This window comes from Phalaenopsis equestris, unplaced genomic scaffold, assembly GCF_001263595.1.
Source record: "Phalaenopsis equestris unplaced genomic scaffold, ASM126359v1 Scaffold233027, whole genome shotgun sequence".
Taxonomy (NCBI): domain Eukaryota; kingdom Viridiplantae; phylum Streptophyta; class Magnoliopsida; order Asparagales; family Orchidaceae; genus Phalaenopsis; species Phalaenopsis equestris.
The window spans coordinates 74168-95844 of NW_018250982.1; the positions used below are offsets into that span (position 1 = coordinate 74168).

At 36.4% G+C, this 21677-nt stretch overlaps 1 protein-coding gene across 1 annotated transcript in view; it reads left to right on the top strand.

Annotated features, from left to right (window-relative positions):
* Positions 1-21677, top strand: part of LOC110038526 (protein IQ-DOMAIN 14-like) — a 52627-nt gene that overhangs the window by 20357 nt on the left and 10593 nt on the right. The window contains 1 exon segment of the mRNA XM_020743393.1: positions 9966-10214. Within this exon segment, the coding sequence (XP_020599052.1) occupies positions 9966-10214 (249 nt within the window).

Below are 21677 nucleotides of genomic sequence, written 5' to 3' on the forward strand. Positions count from 1 at the left end.
AATATATATAATTATAGACAATTAATAATGAGATTCTACGCAAGTATACGTATCGTTATCAAGTAATTCTCAAATATCGATCTCACACTCAAATATCGATCTCACAGGGAATGTGTAAATTGACAATGACAACTTTTACTAGGAAATTTACAGAAAATAAAACGAAATCACTGTCACTAATTTCGAATGTTTATATGTTATCAAAACTAAAGTACTTAACTATTAGTAAAACAGAAATAAATACTAACCTACTAACTATGTTTATATAATGAAGATTTCTTATGTGAAAAAGCATCATTCCCACTACAATGAGGTTCTGGTGAAATGAGATGAGATAAATGTTTATAACATGTATTGTGCCAAAAATGAGCAATTATAATTCTCTATCCTGATACAATACATAGAAAATCATTGGTTAATCCTAATTTTAGTCCCTAAATCTGTTGCTAGGCTAGGAGGATACCGGCTCCCACTTCAGAGCTCTCACTTTCCTTCACCTGAAGGCTAACTCTCGCTTTAGTTTTTAAACACTAAGACCGAATTAAGGATTCTAGTCTGTCACCCTAAAGATTCTCCAATTCTACACCCAACAAAGAATATTTTCCTATTTATTTACACACAACATATTTTAACAATTCAATTGGCTAGATCAAAATGTAAATTAAGTTCGGAGTTGAAAAATCATCAAAATTTATTTTATATTTTAATATTGGCATATCATATTATCTCTTCATTTTACCATATCTCAGAGTAGGAAGAAAGATAGAAGGAACTACTCAGATTTCATGAGAAAGGCACAACAAAACACAAATTTCATATATAAAAGAAAGTTATATAAAATTTCATATATAAAAGAAAGTTTATACAACACTAATAAACAACAAAACTTATCTGAAACTCTTTCTCAAAGAAAATTTCTTGTAATCTTTCCTTAGAAATGCAGGAAGAAAATATCTCTCACTTTTCTCCTTCTCCAATATTCTTACAGAAAGTTTCACACTAAATCTCACCACACAAACTCTAAACTATAAAAGAAAAATCACTAATGGACTCTAATATGGTGATGGAATGAAAATGGATTATGAAGAAAGGCGAAAATGGAGCGTGGTGGAATGTTTTGGAGCGAAAAGGAGTCCCCTTTCTGATGAATTTCGGCCCCAACTAAAGCCAAAGGTTGGTTCTCCAAGAGGTGCCTCCAAAACCTCTTCAAAAATCATCCAAATATATCGAACCTTCTAGAAACGAGAACTGGACCGCCTTTGGTGTTGTCAACGCTAGTTAGCGCTAAGTAAAAATTTCAGCTGTTCTGTTGTTCTACGCCGTCGGCGCTGCCCTTGGCGTAGTCGGCGCTGAATACTTCTTCAAAAACATCATTTTGACTCCAAATTTCATTCTTTTTGCTTTCTTTTTGCTTTAAGTCCTAAAAATCAACCTACAAGAAAATATCAAAATACATTCCATTAAGGTGCAATATCACCAAAATTAAGTATAAAATATGGGTCTAAAAATGCATATATTTTCGGTGTATCAATGGCCACAATGAAGACGCTCGAAGAGTTCTCTGATACTCAAGTTGCGCAATTAGAAATAGTTATGAGGGTTGTTATCAACCAATTCTTTAGGGTTTGGTTGATCGACATCAAATACTCTGACCTTGATGAGTGCAAAAAACTCTTCGATGCTCCTTCAGCTTCAAAACATAAAAAGAAGTTTGAAGTCAATAATGTGACAAATGATGACGGATTCATAACCCCGCCCAAAGAATCTTAGACTCGGGATTTTTTTCTTTTTTTTATGTGTAATCGAACCAAATATAAAGATGATTTTTGTTCAGAAATACATGTAACCAAATGATTATAGAAATAAAATACGACCTTTTGGCCAATTTTAACCGCGTTACCTTTTGTTTCTTACTTGCTTTACTAGATTAAAGTGTTACTTTGTTCATCATTCTCTAGTCGATTTTGAAGTATTCTCCGCTCGTCTTGAGTCCTAGTTTTTATTGCTTGAGCATTGAGGATCGACTATAAGTTTGTGAAAGTTGATAAAAAATCGTGATATCGCTGTTGGTCGTTTAATATTTTGTCAACTGTTAGAACGAAACGTGTCACATTGGTTTAGTTTAGGGTGTCAATTCTTAACTCACGTGAACCTAAATTTTAGTTATTTGACTAGATTCAAATTTTCTTTTGGTCACCCTGCTTGTAGGGGGTTAGTCGCCTCTACTTCCAGAGAGGTTTTCTTGGAACCCTTTGCGGAACTTTATAGCTACTACGCGGGTAATCGTCTCTGGAAATTGTTCACTCAAAACTTGGAAACTCAAGTTTGAGGAGTTTTGAGACCGAGCGCTTTAATGCTTATGTTGGTTGACTTTTTAGTGTACTTTAGTTCCTCAAGTGTTGTCTAGATGCTGGGTGCATCAACCTTCCGAGTTCTCCGAGTGTTGTCCAAACCTAGGGTCACAATCGCATGGTTAGCAAATGTTTCTCTTAACCTTGTGTTAAAATAAAAAATTCATAAGTATTGGAAACAAAAAACACCTTTTATATTTTTCGTGTGTTGGCATAGTGTAATTGGTTCAAGGAAAAATAGTCTTAAGATCATCCTAGCTCTATGTTCGGTGAATCTTTTTCCTGGTGTATGATTTCAGCTTGTAGGCTCCTACGATGGTTTTATTTTATCAATAATGAATGAGCCGATCTAATTCTGATCAAGTTTTCCGAATGATTGTTATCGTGTTGTTGGTTGGCTTTCTCCATAACTAGGTTGTCGAGCATGAATGACTTCTCTCAGACATTACTATTATAGTATCAAGCAATCCTTCGCTTTACTTCTTGTCAAAGTTCTGCGTTGGTTCGACTTTTTTCTAGTACATTGAGTACGAGCATCATTCCTTCATCGTTCACCTCCGACTGGTCAGTGAATTTCTTCTCATCGAATGAGATGGTTGTGACAACTCACTGGCTATGGTAGTTAGATTCAACCGACACTATTATTTTCATCCCATTGAAAAGCATAGAAGGAGCTTGCCCAATTGATGACAATGATGCAGTTTGGATGGCACATAAGACAGATAGAAGTAAGTCTGCCTAATTATCTTTAACCCCTTCAACATTTTTCCTTAACAAATTTAAGATTAGCTTGTTGACCGCCTCTGCTTGTCCATTCATTCGGGGATGATGTACATAAGCAAATTTAAGATTAATTCCCTAATTTTAATGAAAATCTTTAACCCCTTAATCAAGGAAATCTGTTTTACTGTCATTAATAAGTACCAGGGGTAAGTCATATCAACAGATGATGTCTGTCCAAATAAAGTTCTAGAAGGCTTATGTAGTAATCTAGGTAAGGGTCATTGATTCTATCAATTTTGAAAAGTAGTTTAAATCATCTAGAAGGAATTTGAGCTTGCCCTTTAAAAGGAGAAATGTTCCGAAGATATTGAGGGTCTGTTTGGCGCGGCTGCAGCTTCTCAGCTTTTCAGGAAGCAGACTGTCTGTTTGGTGCGGTTGTGTGAAAACAGCTGTCCCACAGTTGTTTCTGAAGAAATGACCAAGCCGCCCCTGCTTCGTAAAACTGTTTAAAAAATTTATGTATATATGTAAAAATTGACTATGTTGATCATAAAATTGACTATGCATTCATGCCGGCAGGATTGAATTTTACTTCACCATTTCCAAACCTTGAAACTGATTTTGTAATAATAGCCAAACATTTTTAAAGTCTTCGTTGCAGCAATCTTACATAATAATGTTTCATGCAATGATTGTTGAGTGAAGAAGAGTGCCTAGGAATTCCTCTTTCTATTTTCCTTCAATCTTGCTTCATCTTAAGCAAGATCTGCATATAAATTTTCAATCAAGTCTCAAAGTTCTTCGAACATAAATAAGGTATTCATATTAATACTCTAAAACTCATAACTTTTCAGAATGAATTTCCCCAAAGATAGATCGTTGCTTGACATTTTGGAACAAATAGAATTTGATATAAGATTTTGCAAGCTGGATACCACACCAAATGTATTACCCTGTCAGCATAAAGTTCACTTTTCATATAAAGTTGCACGCATGTAAAGAGTTGAAGTTTAGAAGTTAAATAGTAAATACAAAGGAATTAAGTGGTATGTGTGTAAATCTTCCATTAGAGTTATTGAAATATTAGAAGCGGTTATCCAATTAACCATCCCTTTATCAATATCAAAATCCCCATAGAATAAGCTTGGAAATCATGCTTTAGCATATTTCATAAACCCAAATAAGTAGCACTATAGCATACTGTCTTCAACAAATTCCATTTCTCTGATATAAGAAACTTACACATTCCTTCTTTTTTTTTTATAGAGTAATACCAAATGAAGAATAACCCATAAAACTGAACCATAGAAGAGCAATACCAAATATATAATCAGAATTACACCAACCTTAACTACAGCATTTATAGACGAATCAGTGAACTTCTTAAGGTAATCTCATGTTTAATCTCAAAAAATTATATAGAAAAGCATCAGAAGAAATAAGTGTATATCAAAAAGTTCATCAATACCATAATTTAAATATATTCAGATGAGTAATACTTCACTACACTACCTTAATAAATTTTGTTCCCTTGCTTCATGAGAAATCTGTAACACTTTTATAAAAGTAACACCAGATAAAGCATAATTCACACAACTAAATTGAATCCCTTCTAAACTTGATTATAATGGGTATCCAATTATTTCAACATCCAAATCCTCATATAAAAGAAAGCCGAATCTCATAAAAGGAATGAACAACTGTAAAGTTAGGCATACTCCATGAATCCATTGGCTAAAGCAAAACATAAAATCCATCCGTAATCCATACCAGCTAAAGCAAATGTTAGAGGAAAGAAGTTCCTCGCAATTAAATCAAGAAAAAAAAAACTTTACTGAATGAAATGTTCCATAAATCAAGTAAAGAAAGGAGAAGGAGAAATGATCCTTACTCTTCAATTATCAAAGAAGATGAAGAAAGAGGAATGTGAACTTCAACGACTAGCGGGAATCTCGGGTTAGAGAGATTCAAGCAAGCCGGCGACTGCAAACAAGTCGCACGAGGGAGGTACGTGGGCGGGGAATGTGTTGTTTGCATCTTGGAAGCAATTTAAATTAAATTTAATATATATATTAGGTCTAACTTTTCCTGTCTTAACATAAGAATAAATATGAAAGGAGAAAAAATACATCATTCTAGGAAGTTCACCTCTTCTCCTTGGAAAAGAGAAGGGCAGAGGTGAAGAATATAATATACAGATTGTTTCATCAGGGGAGCCATGATCATTTCTAAGGCCTAAACTATACATATTTATACACACAATAAAATGATCCTATTAGCCATATAAAAAGTTAGTTGAAACAAGTTGAAACACCTAAATATTGAGAACAGAAAACACAAAAGGATGTTCTTCACACTGAGAACAGAAAACAAGCAGGAAATAAGTGATCCAAACTACAGTTCCTGTTCTCATTAGATAAATAACACTTATATGCACATTTAAATACCACAAATTATAGGCATTCTCAATCGTAAAAACATTATTCAAATCAATTTTCAGCAGTAGTTTCCGTGACAATGCTAAAAATAACTGAGATCTGTTGACCTCATTTTTAGTGAGGTCTAGTCTTCCTCTTAGGGTTTAGGATCTAGCCTTAGGGATCTCCCTTTGACTATCTTAGAACCTTAGAAGTGGTGCCCGCCTCATTGTAATTTGACCTATTTCCGTCCTCTTTTGTGGTTCCAAGTGTGTGGTATCGACTTCTAGCATTTAGAAGGGTGAAACCAACATGAGGAAACCCAAAAGGGATCCCTATAGGACCTTTTTGAGCCTTAGGGTGGCCTTCTGCACAATTCGCACTCCCGCGCGCACAAACTTCGCAATTCGGAGAGCCAACACGTCCGATCGCCATAATTCACATCGCTTGCACTGTTACCCGTCGAAGACTCGAATGAAATTTTTGAAACAATCGATCGCGGGTCAATATTTTTGTGAAATTTGAATTTCGACGCGTTTTTGACCCGACCGTCGACGACGTCGTCCGAGCGACCCCGGATGATTTGTTTTCCTTACCAAAAATTGATAATTCCACGCAAAGAAGAATAAGGCGAAAGGCAGCCGCGTCGTCCTCGTTACCACGCTATGGCGGAAATGTTAACCCTTTTCAAGCTCTCATGGATGGAAGAGATCGGGGAAAGGAGTTTAAAGAAATAAGCCGAAGACGACTCCTTCTACCTCGTACTGATAGCACTTCTTTTATTCTCCATCGACTGAGATGCATAGTTTATGGTGAAGAACTCCTTCGGAACTTTCCGGTTTCTGCTCGTCACTTTTCTGCTTTCTGGCTTCGCCGAACGAGATGCGGAATCGAGGGCACCGGGGTAAAATGCCGAAGGAGAAAAGGCGGGGCCGTAGGAGGGAAGCGAGGCCGCGGGGTCGATCCCTCGGCCCGCTTTTCGTTCAGATTCGCGGTCGCCGTAGATGAAACGTTGCGCCAAACAATCTTCTTCGGCTGCCTTCCGCCGCACCGCAAGGATAAAGCTGCGCCAAATGGACCCTGAGTCCTCAAATGGCTAAAAGCCAGAGACTGACAATCGACTGCAACTTGTAGGTCGGCCGATGTTGCAATGGAGCACAAATAGAAAACTGCTTTGCATCTTTCATGAGAGTTGGCCAGAAATAGTCCTGCCTCTGAACACGATGTGCTTAGATATTTCCTCTGGAATGACTCTGACATTCGCCAAAGTGTATTTCCTGAAGGACTTTTTTCGCTTTGTTTTCCTTAACATATCTTAGGATTAGTGAAGTAGTTGGCCTTCGGAAAAATTTACATTTAATCATGAGATATTGTGCAACTTTAAACTTGAATCTCCTTTGATTTGTTATTTTTTCAGGCATCTTTCTAGTTTCCAGATATTTGATGTAGGGATCCATCCATTTCTTTGTACTTCTGGCTTCTACCCCATGGCCTCTGACTCCGCAATGGCCGGCCATAAAAGCCTCTGAGACATCCCCTTTCCAAAGCAAAGGTTCTTTGATAGAAGGTCCGCTACTTGATTTTCTTCCCGACAACCGTGCTTGATTCTACAGTCCGCAAACTTCCCTATCTCGGCCTTTGCCTTGCTCAAATACTTGACCATTATTTCGTCTCTAGCTTTGAATTCTCCGTTGACTTGATTTATCACCAATTGCGAATCTTGCTTCACCAATAATTGTCAATCACCCATTTCAAAAGCCTGGCGTAGACCGGCTATTAGTGTCTCATATTTCGTCTTGTTGGCAGTAACTTCAAACTTAAGGACCACCGAATAATAAATATGTTTCCAGGTTAGACTACTTAGTGCTAGTCTGATTCCTGCCCTCGCCTGACTCGAGGGTCAATCAATGTGCAAAGCCCAAGTTCAATCACCGGTGATAGTTCCTTCGCTCGGTTCTCCTATTTCAGAAAAATCTGTCAGAAAGTCTACTGTGACTTGAGCTTTAATCATTGTTCAAATAATGTAGGTGATGTACTTATTGAGCTCCATGACCCCTTCAAAAGTCGAAAGGAACATTCTGGTGAAGTGAGCACAAATTTAAGAGAGTGGTCAATGATGACCCTAATCGAATGTGTCTGAAAATATGATTGGAGTCTACGAGCTAAAACAATCAAAACGAATGTTAGTTTTTCAATGATATGATACCTGATCTTAGCGTCTCGGAGAAGCCGACTGTTGTAATAGATTAGGAATTATTTTCCCGACACTTCTCAAAATAAGACTGAGCTGATGGCTTCGGGCCAATCCCCCAAATATAGAGAGTTTGTCTTCCGATTTTAGGCTTCGTAGAACCAGTGATGAGGCCAGCGCTTGTTTTATGCTTTGGAATGCTTGCTCACCCTCGGTCAAATATTCAAAGCTGATAACTTTCCTAAGCATTTTGAAGAACGCTGCACATTTGTCGTTCGACTTTAAGATGAACTGGTTGAGTGTTGCTATCTGATTGGACAGCTTTTTCGCTTCTTTAGCATTTCGGGCAGATAGGTACATTCAAGAGTGCTTGCACTTTCTCAGAGTTGGCTTTTATTCCTCCAGGCATCAATGGGTATCCAAGGAATTTGATGGTAGAAGCTCTAAGTTTACATTTGAAGTCAATTTCATGTTATGTTTTTTGAGCGTTTGAAACATTCTTTTAAAATCGTTTATATGTTATTCGGTCGACCAACTTTTAGCTAGGATATCTTCGACATAGACTTCAATATTTTTTTTTTCTTTTTGATTCATAAAGATTACATCCATTAAATGCTGGTAGGTAGCCCCAACATTATTTAGCCCAAAGAGCACTACTTTACGATAATAAAGTCCTTCGCTCGTGATAAATACTATTTTTTCTTCGCCAGATAGATGCATCTTAATTTGATGATAACCAGAGAAAACGTCCAAGAAGCTCATTACTGAATATCCTACTGTTGAATCCACCAGAACATCTACACTCAGCAGAGGGTAGCTGTCCTTTGGACAAGCAAAGTACAAGTTTGTGAAGTACGCGCACATTCTCCACTTACCAATTAATTTCTAGACCATGCCACATTGGAGAACTAAGTTGGGTATTGTACCTCCAAGATCTAGCCCGCCTCGTTGAGCTTCTATACTTCTTCTCGAATTGGCCAAACCAAAGGCTTCTCATCTTCTGCTTTATTTGTCGAGCGACTGTCTTAACGTTGAGGCGATGACATGATACGTCTAATGGCATGTCTAACATTTCAGCAGTTGACATGGCAAATATGTCTCAATGCTTCTAGAGGGTGTGGGTCTGGAGCAACAAGTTCTTGTGCCTTTCATCAAAACTTTCATTGATAAGAAAAAATTTACCATCTTCACCGAGGGCAGTGGGAATCTCAATTGTGGTTTTGTCGGTTTTGAGACCCCCTCTCGTTGGTTTTGGATATGAATGAACCCTGTTCCACACTATCGAACGCTTGGAGTTAGCATGTCCGAGACTACTCCAAATTGCCTCGAACAATAATTATCTTCTCATCGCATGAAAACTTCACTACAATGTGGTATGTGAAGATCACAAGCAGTAGGCGACCGCAGATTATGCTATAAGTGGGTGGCACATCAAATAATGAAGTCTTCCATGTTGGTAAATTGGTTGTTACCTTCTCTCCAAGTGACAGATAGCACAACTAGGTGGTCGACAGATAGATGCATTTTATCGAAGGCTGATTTGAACGGTATATTTCCCAAACTGTCAGTGTCAGCCAAAATACTATTACCTGGTAGATATTGCTCCTATCCGTGACTACTAAGACATCGTTGTGAGGATTCCCCATGGGAAGCAAATCCGCGTCAGTAAAAATAATCGCGTGATGAGGCTTCCACTTCTGAGCAAAAGCGGTAGCGCAATGTTCCCCTGTCCAGAGCCTCTTACAGTCGAAGCATGTGACCGAGTCTCCTCCAATATTATGTATAGCTAGTATGATTGTAACTATATTATTTATAAGAGATAATATTATTAAGAAAATACACTTAGATTATTTGGACATGAAAAATAGAGGATAAGAAATACATCAATAAAAAAGTAACAGAATTTAGGTGAAGGATGGGGACGAAAAGAGAAAAACCAAATTATCTAGGCTAGAAATTGCACAAACAACTTGCCAAAATTAGACGGAACACCTTATCTGCCATTTCACAGGACTGAATGAAAAAGAACACATAAGAATTCATCCCAAAAATATATAGAAAAGAAGTTAGCATGATAAAAAAGACGTAATAAATGAATTTCACCAAACTAGTAGTAACAAGACAGGAGCATAAAAAAGTGTAACTTTTGCTTTCTTAATTGCTTTCACTTCTTAGAATTTGTCGAAAGTCAACATAATACATTCCAACTAAACTATCAACCATTTGATGCACATACAAACATCAAAGCAATGATGAAATTATTAAAATTTGATGATGCCGCAGGCTAGGAAAAGTTATAAAGCACTGAAAGGTCTGCTACGGCTAAAGAAAATGATGGAAGGGCAGAGTGTAAAGCGTCAAACAATGAACACAATGAGAAGCATGCAGCTTCTTGTGAGAATCCAAGCACAAATTCATGCAAGAAGGCATCAGTTGATGGAGAACCAAAACATCCATCAAAACCAGGTATCATGGAGGAGCAGAAAAGAAGCCGTCAGCTGCTCAAGCAAGTGGAACACCAGTTATCATCAAGTAAGCATTACTAAATTCTACATTTTGTGTTAATCCATCTTTTATGGTTAGTAAAAAGAATATGAGGAAAATCATACACGCTGTAAGAATTCTCAGCTAAATCAGCTGAATAGGTTTGACTCATCTCACTTGACAAGGCAAGTTCATAACCATACTTATTCTAGAAGCCCTTCTGATTTCACCAAAAGAAAAGCCTAGCCGATAAAATTTTATTTTTGATATAAAAGATTTATTTTTGCCTTAAGAAATTACGAAGCAATTTCATATCTATACTATAATTAAGAATCCCTTGTGATCTTGACAAGAGAAAATCTTAGCCATTAAAATTCAATCTTTGATCTAAACTATTAATTTGTGCCATAAGACATTAACTGAAATTTCCAAAATAAAAATCAAATAAAATTATTCCTATTTTGTGAATATCAAAGGAAAATGTGTTTTTTTTTGAAAGTAGAAATTGTCATTAAAAATAAAAATCAGCAGATTATCATATCAAAATTTAATCAACAAATAAATTCATTAAAAAAGTTAAATGGAATGAAAAAAAACAATTTGGTTAAGCACGATAGTAAATCATCTCATTGAACTAAATCTAATGGAATCAAAAGAAGTCAAAATAAAATTAGTACGATTATAGAACAAATTAATTATGAATAAATCAAGACATTGAATCTAATTAAATGAGATAAAAAAATAAACAAACTAAACTACAAGAAATTGTGATAAAAATTAAACTAACTCAATCATTAAAATGCACCAAACATATCATCGAACAAAAATAAAAATGGGGTGGTCTTAAGGTCATAAATATTAATAAAAATATCAATTAAATAAAACTTAAGTATGAACGATTGGAAACTAAGAATGGCATTTAGATAAGTTTAAATCAAATTACACACACACATATATGTACCGAAAAGCCTATTGTGATTTTCCACTGAGATAAAATCCCAACATTTAAATTTGAATAAAAAAGCTAGCCTTTGATTTACTAGCCCCCCATCAAATCCTGCATCAACCTTACCTTATCAAATCTTTTATGGGCCATATCTAAATCAACAATCTTTCTCTCTCTCGCTCTCTCTCCCTCTCTCCCCTTCTCTCTCTACATATATATATATATATATATATAATGATGTGACACCTTCAGCAAAATAATTTATAAAGTTGAACCACCTAAGGAAACCATCTGCCTAAATGTCTATATATTATTGTAATTGATCATGATATCTTGATTATATTTTATTTCATCTAATGTACTTTCCATTAAACACTAATCATTATTAACCTCTACATTTTTTTAATATAATTAATATTTTTTATTTAGCATATATTTTTTTTTATAGAAAGCCCAAAAAGGCTAATATATTAACTAGAAAGAAAGATACAGATACAATGTGTAGGAAGGCCCAATCACGACACCCTTCCCACACAAAAACCACAAATGGTTCCAAGACTAAAAAATACAGAAAAATAAGACCTAAAGAAAAAGTCTGAAAATGCAGAAATACAAAATATCAAGTGGCTAGAGAGCGATCCAATTTGGTCTTGCTCCTGCCTCTAGTTCTAGGGAATGAGCAAGCTAAAAAGTTGGTAACCAATATGTTCCCGAGCTGGAGTCAGTCTCCATTATTTTTCTTCCTCGTGAAGTAAACATGTCATTCCTCATCCGAAGATTAACTCACCTCATCTTGGTCTAAATTGTGTTGGAGATGTGCAGATTGTTGAACATTAGAAACAACTACATGTTGTACCTGCTGATCTGTTATTGGATCAAAGAAGAAGCACTCTCGTGTGTCTTGGCGTGTGTCTTGGCATGTAAGTGAGTCTTCTTCAATAACAGTGGGTGGTATAAGCACAACTGAATCTGTAGCTGTAGTATGGTGTTCTTCATCAGGAAATATGGTGTTGGAAAGAGGATCGGGTTGCACCTTATCAACAGAGATGATAAGTGACTGATCTTTAACGATATCCGACCTTAGATGAGGATGAAAACGATAGCAAGTAGTAGAGTTGTGGCCAAACATACTGCAATGAGAGCAATATGGTGGGTGTGGTTCTATTTCAACATTTTTCCAATACCCATTGTGAGTGGTTCCAATCCATATCTCATCCAAAGTTGGTTGAGTGATATCTCTCTCAACTAGCACACAAGCCACAGAGGATCCGCTGACAGCAAGCGTGAGACTATCAACCTTGAGAGACTTACCATAAGCAGTTACTAAGGAGTAGAGAATTTTCAAGTTGAACAGATGTTATTTTAACCCCGAAAAATTTATCCAAAATGGAATGATAGGGGATTCCTATTTTGGATCAAAACAAATAGTCCACTTTAGAATTTTCATATAACGATTGTCGATCTTGATAACTTTCCGAGAAAAAATGCGAGTGTAATCGACATCGTGAGACAACTGAATCAGTATGTGTCGACCGTCAAGTAAACCAATATTACAACTGCCCAACAGCCTCATAACATCAAATTCTTTCGAATGATCTCAAGTTTTGGGTGACCATAAAGAAATTTTCTCAGTATAGCAAAACGCCAAGAAGATGCAACAGTGCTGGTTTCAACCTCTGTGAGAATAAAAGCAGACTTCTCATTTTTTTTCTAATTTTTTAATGAAGGTGTGATCGCCACCACCTTCAAGACCCTCGTGAAATGATTGTGGGACATTGCAGGATTTACCCATACGAAAACCAGTCTTTGAATCTAAAAGAGGAGCACGAGTAGGAATAGAAAAGTAGTCGGCAAGTGCAGTGGCATAGGAACGGAACATCGATGCCATCTCTAGAGCAGCTAGGCGAGTTGCTGGAAATAAGCGGGCAAACATCGGAGGTAGTAGAGTTGAGAGCAATCAACTGCGGATGAGAGACGCGAGCGTCGAAAGCCGTCGATTGCGTGTGAGAGAAAAAGCAAGTCGTCGACTACGGGGTCATCGAGTACGAGAGCAGCGAGCGTCGTTGAGAGCAGGTGAGACGTCTTCGACATGAGGACTCTTGCGAGAGCGTGAAAGCGTTGTCTAGGGAGACAACGGAGAGAAAGTGAGAAATCGAGCAATCACTGCCGGGAATCTCCATCATGCATATATATATATATATATATATATATATATATATGTATATATATGTATGTATGTATGTATGTATATATATATAAGTATGTATATAAATATATATATATATATATATGAATATATATATTGTTAGATTTTGAGAATAGAGCTTCTTACTTTCATAGACAAGAAAAGGGGTATAAATATGTATTACAATACCCAAATAAGAGAAAAAACATAAATTCAGAAATAGACCAACTAAGAATTACATATATATGGTAAGGAAAAAAAAGGAAGCACATAAAAGCTAATAATAACTGCAATAGTAATTAGCCTAATAATTAGGCTAATAATTCTAATACTTCCCCTCAAGTTGAAGCATAGACGTTCATCATATTCAACTTGGATTTGAAGTCATCCAATAATGACCAAGGAAGATTCATGGTAAGGATACCTGTTGATTGACCATTGTATGGGATAAATGGAGTACAAATACCCCCTAAATCGAGCTTTTCCTTAATGAAGAGTTTGTCAATCTCCACATGCTAGACCAGAATATGGGCAATGTCAATGACGACTTTAGTATCACAGAATAGCTAGAGAGGAGCAAAGACCGGCATACCCGATTCAAAGCGCATGATGCTTGACTAGAGAGTTTGACAGATACCCAAGGACAGAGCGAAACTCAGCTTTAGCACTGCTCTATGCTACAACTGAATGTTTTTTTATTTTCCACGTGATAAGATCTTCACACACAAATGAGTAATATCCTGAGGTAAATCGCAGATCATGGATGAACCTGGCCCAATACATGTCTGCATAAACAACTTAAGAATAAAAGGTGTGACTTGAGAAACACAAACCTAAGTCCAGTGTGTCACTTAAGTAGTAAAGGATCTTGTAGATAGCTCGGAGACGGTGCTCATAGAAATTATGTATGAATTGACTCACAATACCTACAGCGTGACAAATGTCGGGGCGAGTATGGGTGGGATAAATGAGTTTTCCCACAAACCGTTGGTAGTGAGCCGTGTTCATTGGAACCACATTTGGAACATCAGCTAATTTCTCATTGGAAAACATTGGAATAGCCACTGGATTGTGTAGAAGAAAGTTATTCTCAGTCAATTGAACAAACACATATTTGATCTGCGATGGGCAAATGTCCCGAGATGATCGAGCAACTTCCATGCCTAAGAAGTACTAGAGCAATCCCAATTCCTTCATTTCAAATGAGGAGAAAGAATGTCTTTCAGAGACTCCAATGTGGGTAGATCACCACTTGAGAGTACAATATTGTCGACATAGACGATAAGGATAACAATTTAGCCACTGGAGGAATGTCGAAAAAAATGAGTATGATCTGATCGGGCCCAAGAAAAACCATGGCTCATGACCTATTACCACCTTTGTGAACTTGTCGAACCAGACCCTTGGTAATTGCTTCAGTCCGTAGAGGGACTTCTGCAGTCAACTCACTTGCCCCTAGGAGAAAGTAGAGTCAAGCTAGAGGGAGGCACTTGTACACCTCTGTGAGATCCTCATTTAGGAAAATATTCTTGACATCCAGCTAGAGTAAGAGCCAATCTAAATTCATAGCAAGAGAGAGTAGGATCCGAATGGTGTTCAATCTAATAACTAGAACAAATGTCTCCTCATAATACTCTCTGTATGTTTGTAAGTAACCTTTGGCGACCAACTATGTCTTGTTGTGTTCAATAGATCAATCAAAGTTAAACTTGATGCTAAAAATCCAACGGCCCCACAACTTTTTCAGCTAGATGAAGATCCAAAATATCATATGTATGATTCCGCAAAAGGGCATTCATCTCATCAATTACTGTAGCTTTCTAGGAAGGATCAGCTAATGTTGCCTCAATAGTAGATGAGAGAATGATCCGTTTGTACACTAACAAATGTTTTGTAGGTTGCCGATACCTATGGAAAGAGATATTTTTTTCCATGGAATAAAGAAAGCTCGTTTGATTTCATACGAAAATAGAACTCACCTCCTCATTGGAAGAGGAATTAGTTATGAGGATGTTGCTCAGCGTGGATTCCATATCCTACAAGAAAGTAGAGGGCTCCAGAGTAGGAACATCAAAACGAGTGCGTCGAGAATAGACATGGAGGATAGGAGGTTCTGGTTTTCTGTTAGGTGACAAATCCAGAGGGATAGAAGACTCCTTGAATATAGTGGTTGGAGAGATATCCACAGGGGTCAAATAAGGAATAGTGTCCAGGAAATCAAGCTCCCTCTCACTTGAGGAAATGACAGAGAAGTAGTGAACACATTCAAAGAATGAGACACCGATACTCACATAGAGTTTATTTGTGGTAGGAACAAGATGCCGATGACCTTTATGAGTGGCAAAATGTTCGATGAAGAAACATTTTATAGACCTGGGATCGAGCTTTACTAGAATTACGAGCAGTGTTAAGAGCAAAGGTCGTGCATCCAAAAATTTTAAGTTCAAGAGTTGTAAAGAATTGTGGGTACTTTAATGATAAGATAGGTGACAGTAAGCACGACAGCATTCTAAAACCATTTCAGGACATTAGATTGAAAGATAATAGAGCGAGACACTTCGAGAAGGTGTCGATTTTTTCTCTCGGCTGTCCCTTTTGTTGATGAGTGTCTGTACATAAGCTATAATGGAGGATGCACTTGCTCACCAAGAGTTTACCTAAAATAGAGTTAAAAAAATTCAAGGTTATTGTCGATTCAAAGGACTTGAATCGACGTTTAAATCGGGTCAAAAGTAAGTCAAATTTTGAATGTGACAGCAGCTTCATATTTATCATTTAAGATATAGACCTATGTCTTCGAATGTGATAATCAACTAGGGTTGTTGAGATGTAAATGTTATAACTTGTAAGGCTTTATATAAGCCCCTCATCAATGAAATAAAGGTGATTTTTTAACAAGAATTTCAATTAGGATAGGAAACCACATTTTATTAGTGTAGTTGGGCATGCGAGAGGATCCCCACAAGTCACTGTAAATAAGTGAAAAAGAAGCGGAAGGCGTGTAAGGGTGGTGTAAATATAGAATGTGATAATGTTTAGCTAAATGACAAATCTCACATTTGAAGTTAGCAAGATTTTTACTAGTAAACATTGACGAATACATTTGTTTTAAATATTAAAACTTAGGATGACCAAAATAATAATACAACATAAAAAAACATTCAATGGATCGAGAAAAGTTGCAACTATTGGGAGAAGTGTCCTCGTTTTTTGTGTCTTTCTCTGGCAAGAAGTAAAGCCTAACTACTCACTCAGCAGTTTCAATCATCCTCTCGGAACGAAAATCCTGAAAGATACAAACATCAGGAAAAAAATGAGCATCAATCCGTATCGTGGGTCAGCTTACAAAAAGATAACATGTTACATTTCATTAGGGGAGCATTTAACACAGATTCCATGGTTAGATCGACTGTTAATACAACCAACCCTTTACCAGCAATAGAGTTTCAAGAGCCATCAACATTTTAATTGTATCTTTCCCCGAGCATGGATAATATTTTGAAAAAACTTGAGAGCATCTAGTCGTGTGGATTGTGGCACCTGAATTAATAATTCATAGACTATAATAGATAAAAAAAAGTGAGTGTCATTGGAATGATACCTTGACAGACATGGGAGGTCGATGGACCAGAGGAGAGCTGACAAGATCCTAGCAATTTGATTAATTGCTCAATCTAACTCTTAAGAGAGTCGAATGATTTCGGAGCGTTTCGAACCGAAGCAGGTTGTAATGCAGAAAATTCAGATACCGTAGTGAGACCCTTCGCAGAGGAGGATTTGTGAGCGGAAGGAAGAGAATTCCAGCCAAGGATATGGCCCCAGACTTCATCAAGGTCTTTGTTAAGGCCTGCAAGAAATTGATGCATGTGATCTCTTTCTACAGCGACTGAGAGAGCATTCTTAGGGCATCCCAATACCTTTCAAATTACTTTGATCTAATGGATTCTAGTGGGTGTAAACCATCTCTTTAAGCTAAATTTCTCTCCTTGAATTCATTCCCTTCCATTTTCATCCGAAGTTTTCAAATTTTTCCTAGGAGGAAGCTAGGATTCGAAATTTTGGAGAACTTGGGTGTGCATTGAATTATCTTTTGATTAGCATATTGTTGCATCCATATCCTTACTCATTTTCCTATGTAATCTCAATCTACTGCATATTTTAATGGCACTGAAAACTAAAGGTGGGAAATCAAAGTCTTCTTTTAATAAAAAGAAGTTTGTGAGCTCCAAAGCTGAGAAGCGTTACAATGACTTCATAATAGTGAAGAAGTTGATTCTAGGAGTGGATTCATAAGCCCTACGGGTGTTGTTGAGAGTATGATTGTGAGTCAGCATTGGGAAGATTTCTGTTATAATACTTTTGTAGCAATGATTTCTGTTGTTAGAGAGTTTTATTCCAATCTTCTAGAGGCTTATGATCGGTCGGTCCTTGTGAGAGAGAAGATGGTAGATTACTCCCCTTCTTGCATTAATGTGTTATATTAATTGAGAGATGTCCCTAAGAGTTTTTATTCCAGCTTCAATCCCGTAGATTCTGACTTGGATAAAAATGTTCGATTTCTGACTAGTGGTAAGGGGACATGGAATGTTAGGAATGAAAATAAAATCAATTTTCCTTCTTAACGAGCTTAATTCAGCTTCTAAGGCTTGACATTACTTCATTTCTGCAAAGCTGCTCCACTCTACCAATCTGAGCGAGGTCCCTAAGGATAGAGTCTCTCTAAACTTTTGCATCCAAACAATGAAATCTACTGATACTGGTTCCCTCATTCATCATTCTATCTTCAATGCTATTAAGGGGGGATCTACACTTAGTTGAGGCACCTATCTACTATCTTCTCTCTGTGTCAAAACTCTGGTGTTACTTTTGGGAGTTTGGAGGAGCAGCTTCATCCTTTGAAGCCTATCTCCAAAACCAAATTGAGTTTATAAAGTAAACACGTTTTTTGGCATGGGGCCAGCTCTTCTCAACCTTCTACTTCCTACTCTCAGCCTTGACCTTCCACTAGTTTGGTTTCTATGTCAGAAAAATTGGGTGGGCTAGAGGATGGTGTCTCTATCATTCAGACAGCGGTCTATGATTTGGCAGACATATGTCACATATGGATTGGCAGAATAAAAGCCAATTCGATCAATTTGTTAGCTTCCAGGCCGCTCAGCTGGCAATGTATAGAAAGAATCAATGGATCGGAAGTGACAATTCCACTGGTTCCTAGTGTATTCTCCTTACCAGCCCCGCGAGCACACCCGTCAGTCGATGGAGGAGGATTCTGAGAAGAATGATGATGAAGAGGAAGAGGATGAGGAAGATGAGGAAGATGACGATAAGGAGGATGAGTGACTTTATTCTAGTTGTTTGGCTGCAAAGGATTTGATATTATTTTGGTGCTGTTGTAGTTTGTACTTTTATTAGTTCAGTTGTAGTGTTATTGTGAAACTCTTTTCTTTTCCTGTTGTAATATTTGAACTTTCTGGTGCAATTTAAGTTACTATGGTGTTTTGTTCATTTCAGTACCACTTCCTATTATATAATTGTTGATTCATTAATGATATAGATAAATATGAAACTATAACAATCTTGAGAAAGGAGAAACATATTTAATTGATTTAAACTTTATGTAAATTATGTTATACTAGTATTAAGTAAAATTTTCAACTCACCATATGGAAAAATGATTAGCATATTCACTTTCAAAAAGTAATAAAATATTTGTTAAATTAATTGAACTTAGATGTATATTTAATAAGAATTTAGCCTTCATGAGATTGTATTTTATCTAATACGTAAAGTTTTAAAACATTACAAAGTAGAGAAATGTGACATTTTAATTTAAGAAGATGATAGTAGAATTCAAAATTATTACAAGACTTATCCAGATATAGTAATCCTCAAAATATTATGCTTAGAATTGAAAGATTCATCCCAAATGTATGAAAAGTTAAAAAAGAAGTTTAAATGAAAACAATTAAAAATAAACATATTGAGGAGAAACTTAAGGAAAAGCCTTATCAAAAATTGGTTCTATTAAATCTCTTTTTAAATTAAAAACTCCACTACATTCCTAAATTTATTTATGTTTATAAAGTATTAGTAAACTATTTAAAGGAGAGCCAAATTGTGTATATTTGCTATCTCATGTGCACTATTTAACATTTACTAATTCCATTTTGAAATAAATACGAAATCATATTCTATTTGTTGAATGCAAAGTTTCTTATAGCCTATGTATTAGACTTACTTACAAGAGAAGTACATTTTCCTAACTATCGATCTTTTGAGGCATGGTTCAGATAGTTTTCGATGAAACCCATTCTTAGAAGTTAACTAAATCAATATTTATGCTTAGGTGTTACTTGGAGAAAAGTAAGCTTTAAATTCGAGAGATTTTGAGATGTAGATAAGTTAGCTAGTATTTCTTGATGTTTTTACACATTGTTATGGATGAAATTGCACTATAAAAAATGTATTTTTGTGTTTATCTTACAGTTACAATAAAAAATTAAAGTGAGCAAACCAGGAGACTTGAGCTGAAAGGAGAACAGTGGCACTAGCGCCTAGGCGTCGAACCCTGGGCGCCTAGGCGTCGGACCCATGGGCGCCTAAGCACTGGTCCCTGACTTACCAACCCAAGAGGTTAGCGCTTAGGCGCCAACCATAGGGCGCCTAGGCACCAGACCCCTTGGGCGCTTAGGCGCCCATTCATCCCTCAGCAAACCAAGAACATGGGGCCTATGTGCCAGCCTCTGGGTGCTTAAGCGCCAGAAACTGCTTAGAGCAGTTGATATCGTTCAGGAACTCAGTCAAGTTGAACGCGTGCGGGATCGTGGGTATAGCGTTATGGAAGTTATTGTAAGGAGTCTATAAATAGCAGAACATTAGGGACTTAAAAGAGATTGATGCTAGTGGGCTATTGAGTGGTTTTTGCATGTTGTGAGAACCTTTCTTCTTCTAGTGCAGAGCACAGACATATTTCAGTAGGAGCAGCAGCCTAGGAATTCAGGAAGTTTGTGAATTGATCCATCTTCTGGTCATTGTAAAGGAGAAAAAGCTGAGTCCTCTTGTATTCTTTCTATTGTATTTCAGTTGTAACAATTAGAAATTGTATTTCTCTTGTTTTAATGAATCTATTTGGTGTTTTTATTGTGCTTCTAGAGTAGGCTTTTCACTCTTCTTCATGATGATTAAGTAGGATGGTTGAAATGAGGATTGCATAGTGTTTTTTTTACTTTATATGATTATGATAAACCTTCAAAACTTAATTTATATTTCATTTTGATCAAGTGAATTATTAAAATTTGTTGTGAACCATAAGCCTTAGGAAAGTCTATGGTAGAATCAACTAGGTTTGTCACATTAAACTGTGAGATATAGGTTGATATGCTTTATGAGAACATGCAAATGTTAGGGAAATATGCTTTGATGGGTTATTTATGGGATTTATGGGAATAAAGTCATTTCTAGCCAAACTTTTTTATGCACTCGGGAGAGGATAAAGAAGACTAATGTTTCTATTTATCATCAAACTATTCTACTTGCAATTCTCAATTTCATGAAATCCTCTTAACTCATTACAAGAAAGAGTGATACGCCAAAAAAATATTTAATTTTACATATATATTTAAGGTTTATATTTGGTGATATTGCATTTTAAGAAAAATATTCTTTTTTATTGTAGGTATACTAAGTCAAAGCATTTGAAGCTTAAACAATGTAAAAAAGAACGAAATTTAGAGTCAAAAGGTAGCGTTTTCAAAAATTGAACTGGCGCCTAAGCACCAGTATCCAGAGAAGACGGTGCATAGGCGCCAGATTTCGGCACTTAAGCACAAGAGACGGTTATTTTCACAAATGCAAAGAATTTGGACAAACTTTAAAGGGGTGCCTAAGGAGAATGTTGGGAAGTTCGTCCCTACATTATAAAAATGTTTTTATGTCAGAAAAAATGGTGTGTGTGAATGTTGCGTGAGTATCAAGTGTGTGGGAGAGTTTGGATAGTGCTCTCTAAAAGCGGTAAGAGAAGATGGAAAGTAAAAGATTTCTTCTTCATTACATTTCTAAGAGAGAATTGAGTTTTATTGTAAAGAGATAAAGAGATTCAAAGGAACCTCAAGGGATTTGCTTGGGGAGAAGATCGAGTTAAGTTGTTTTACTTTTCTTTATTGTTTTGTAAACTTGTTTTTATATATAATTCATGTTTTGTTGTATCTTTCTCATGAATTTTGAGTAGATTTCTTTGTACTTCTCCCTACAAAGAGATAATGTCATGTGAAGAATCAAGATTGTTGTGCAAGATTTTAATTTAATAATTGTGATGATTCAAACTTCGAATTTCATTTACTTTCCGATCTGAACAATTGAATTGTTAAAATTTGTTGTGAAA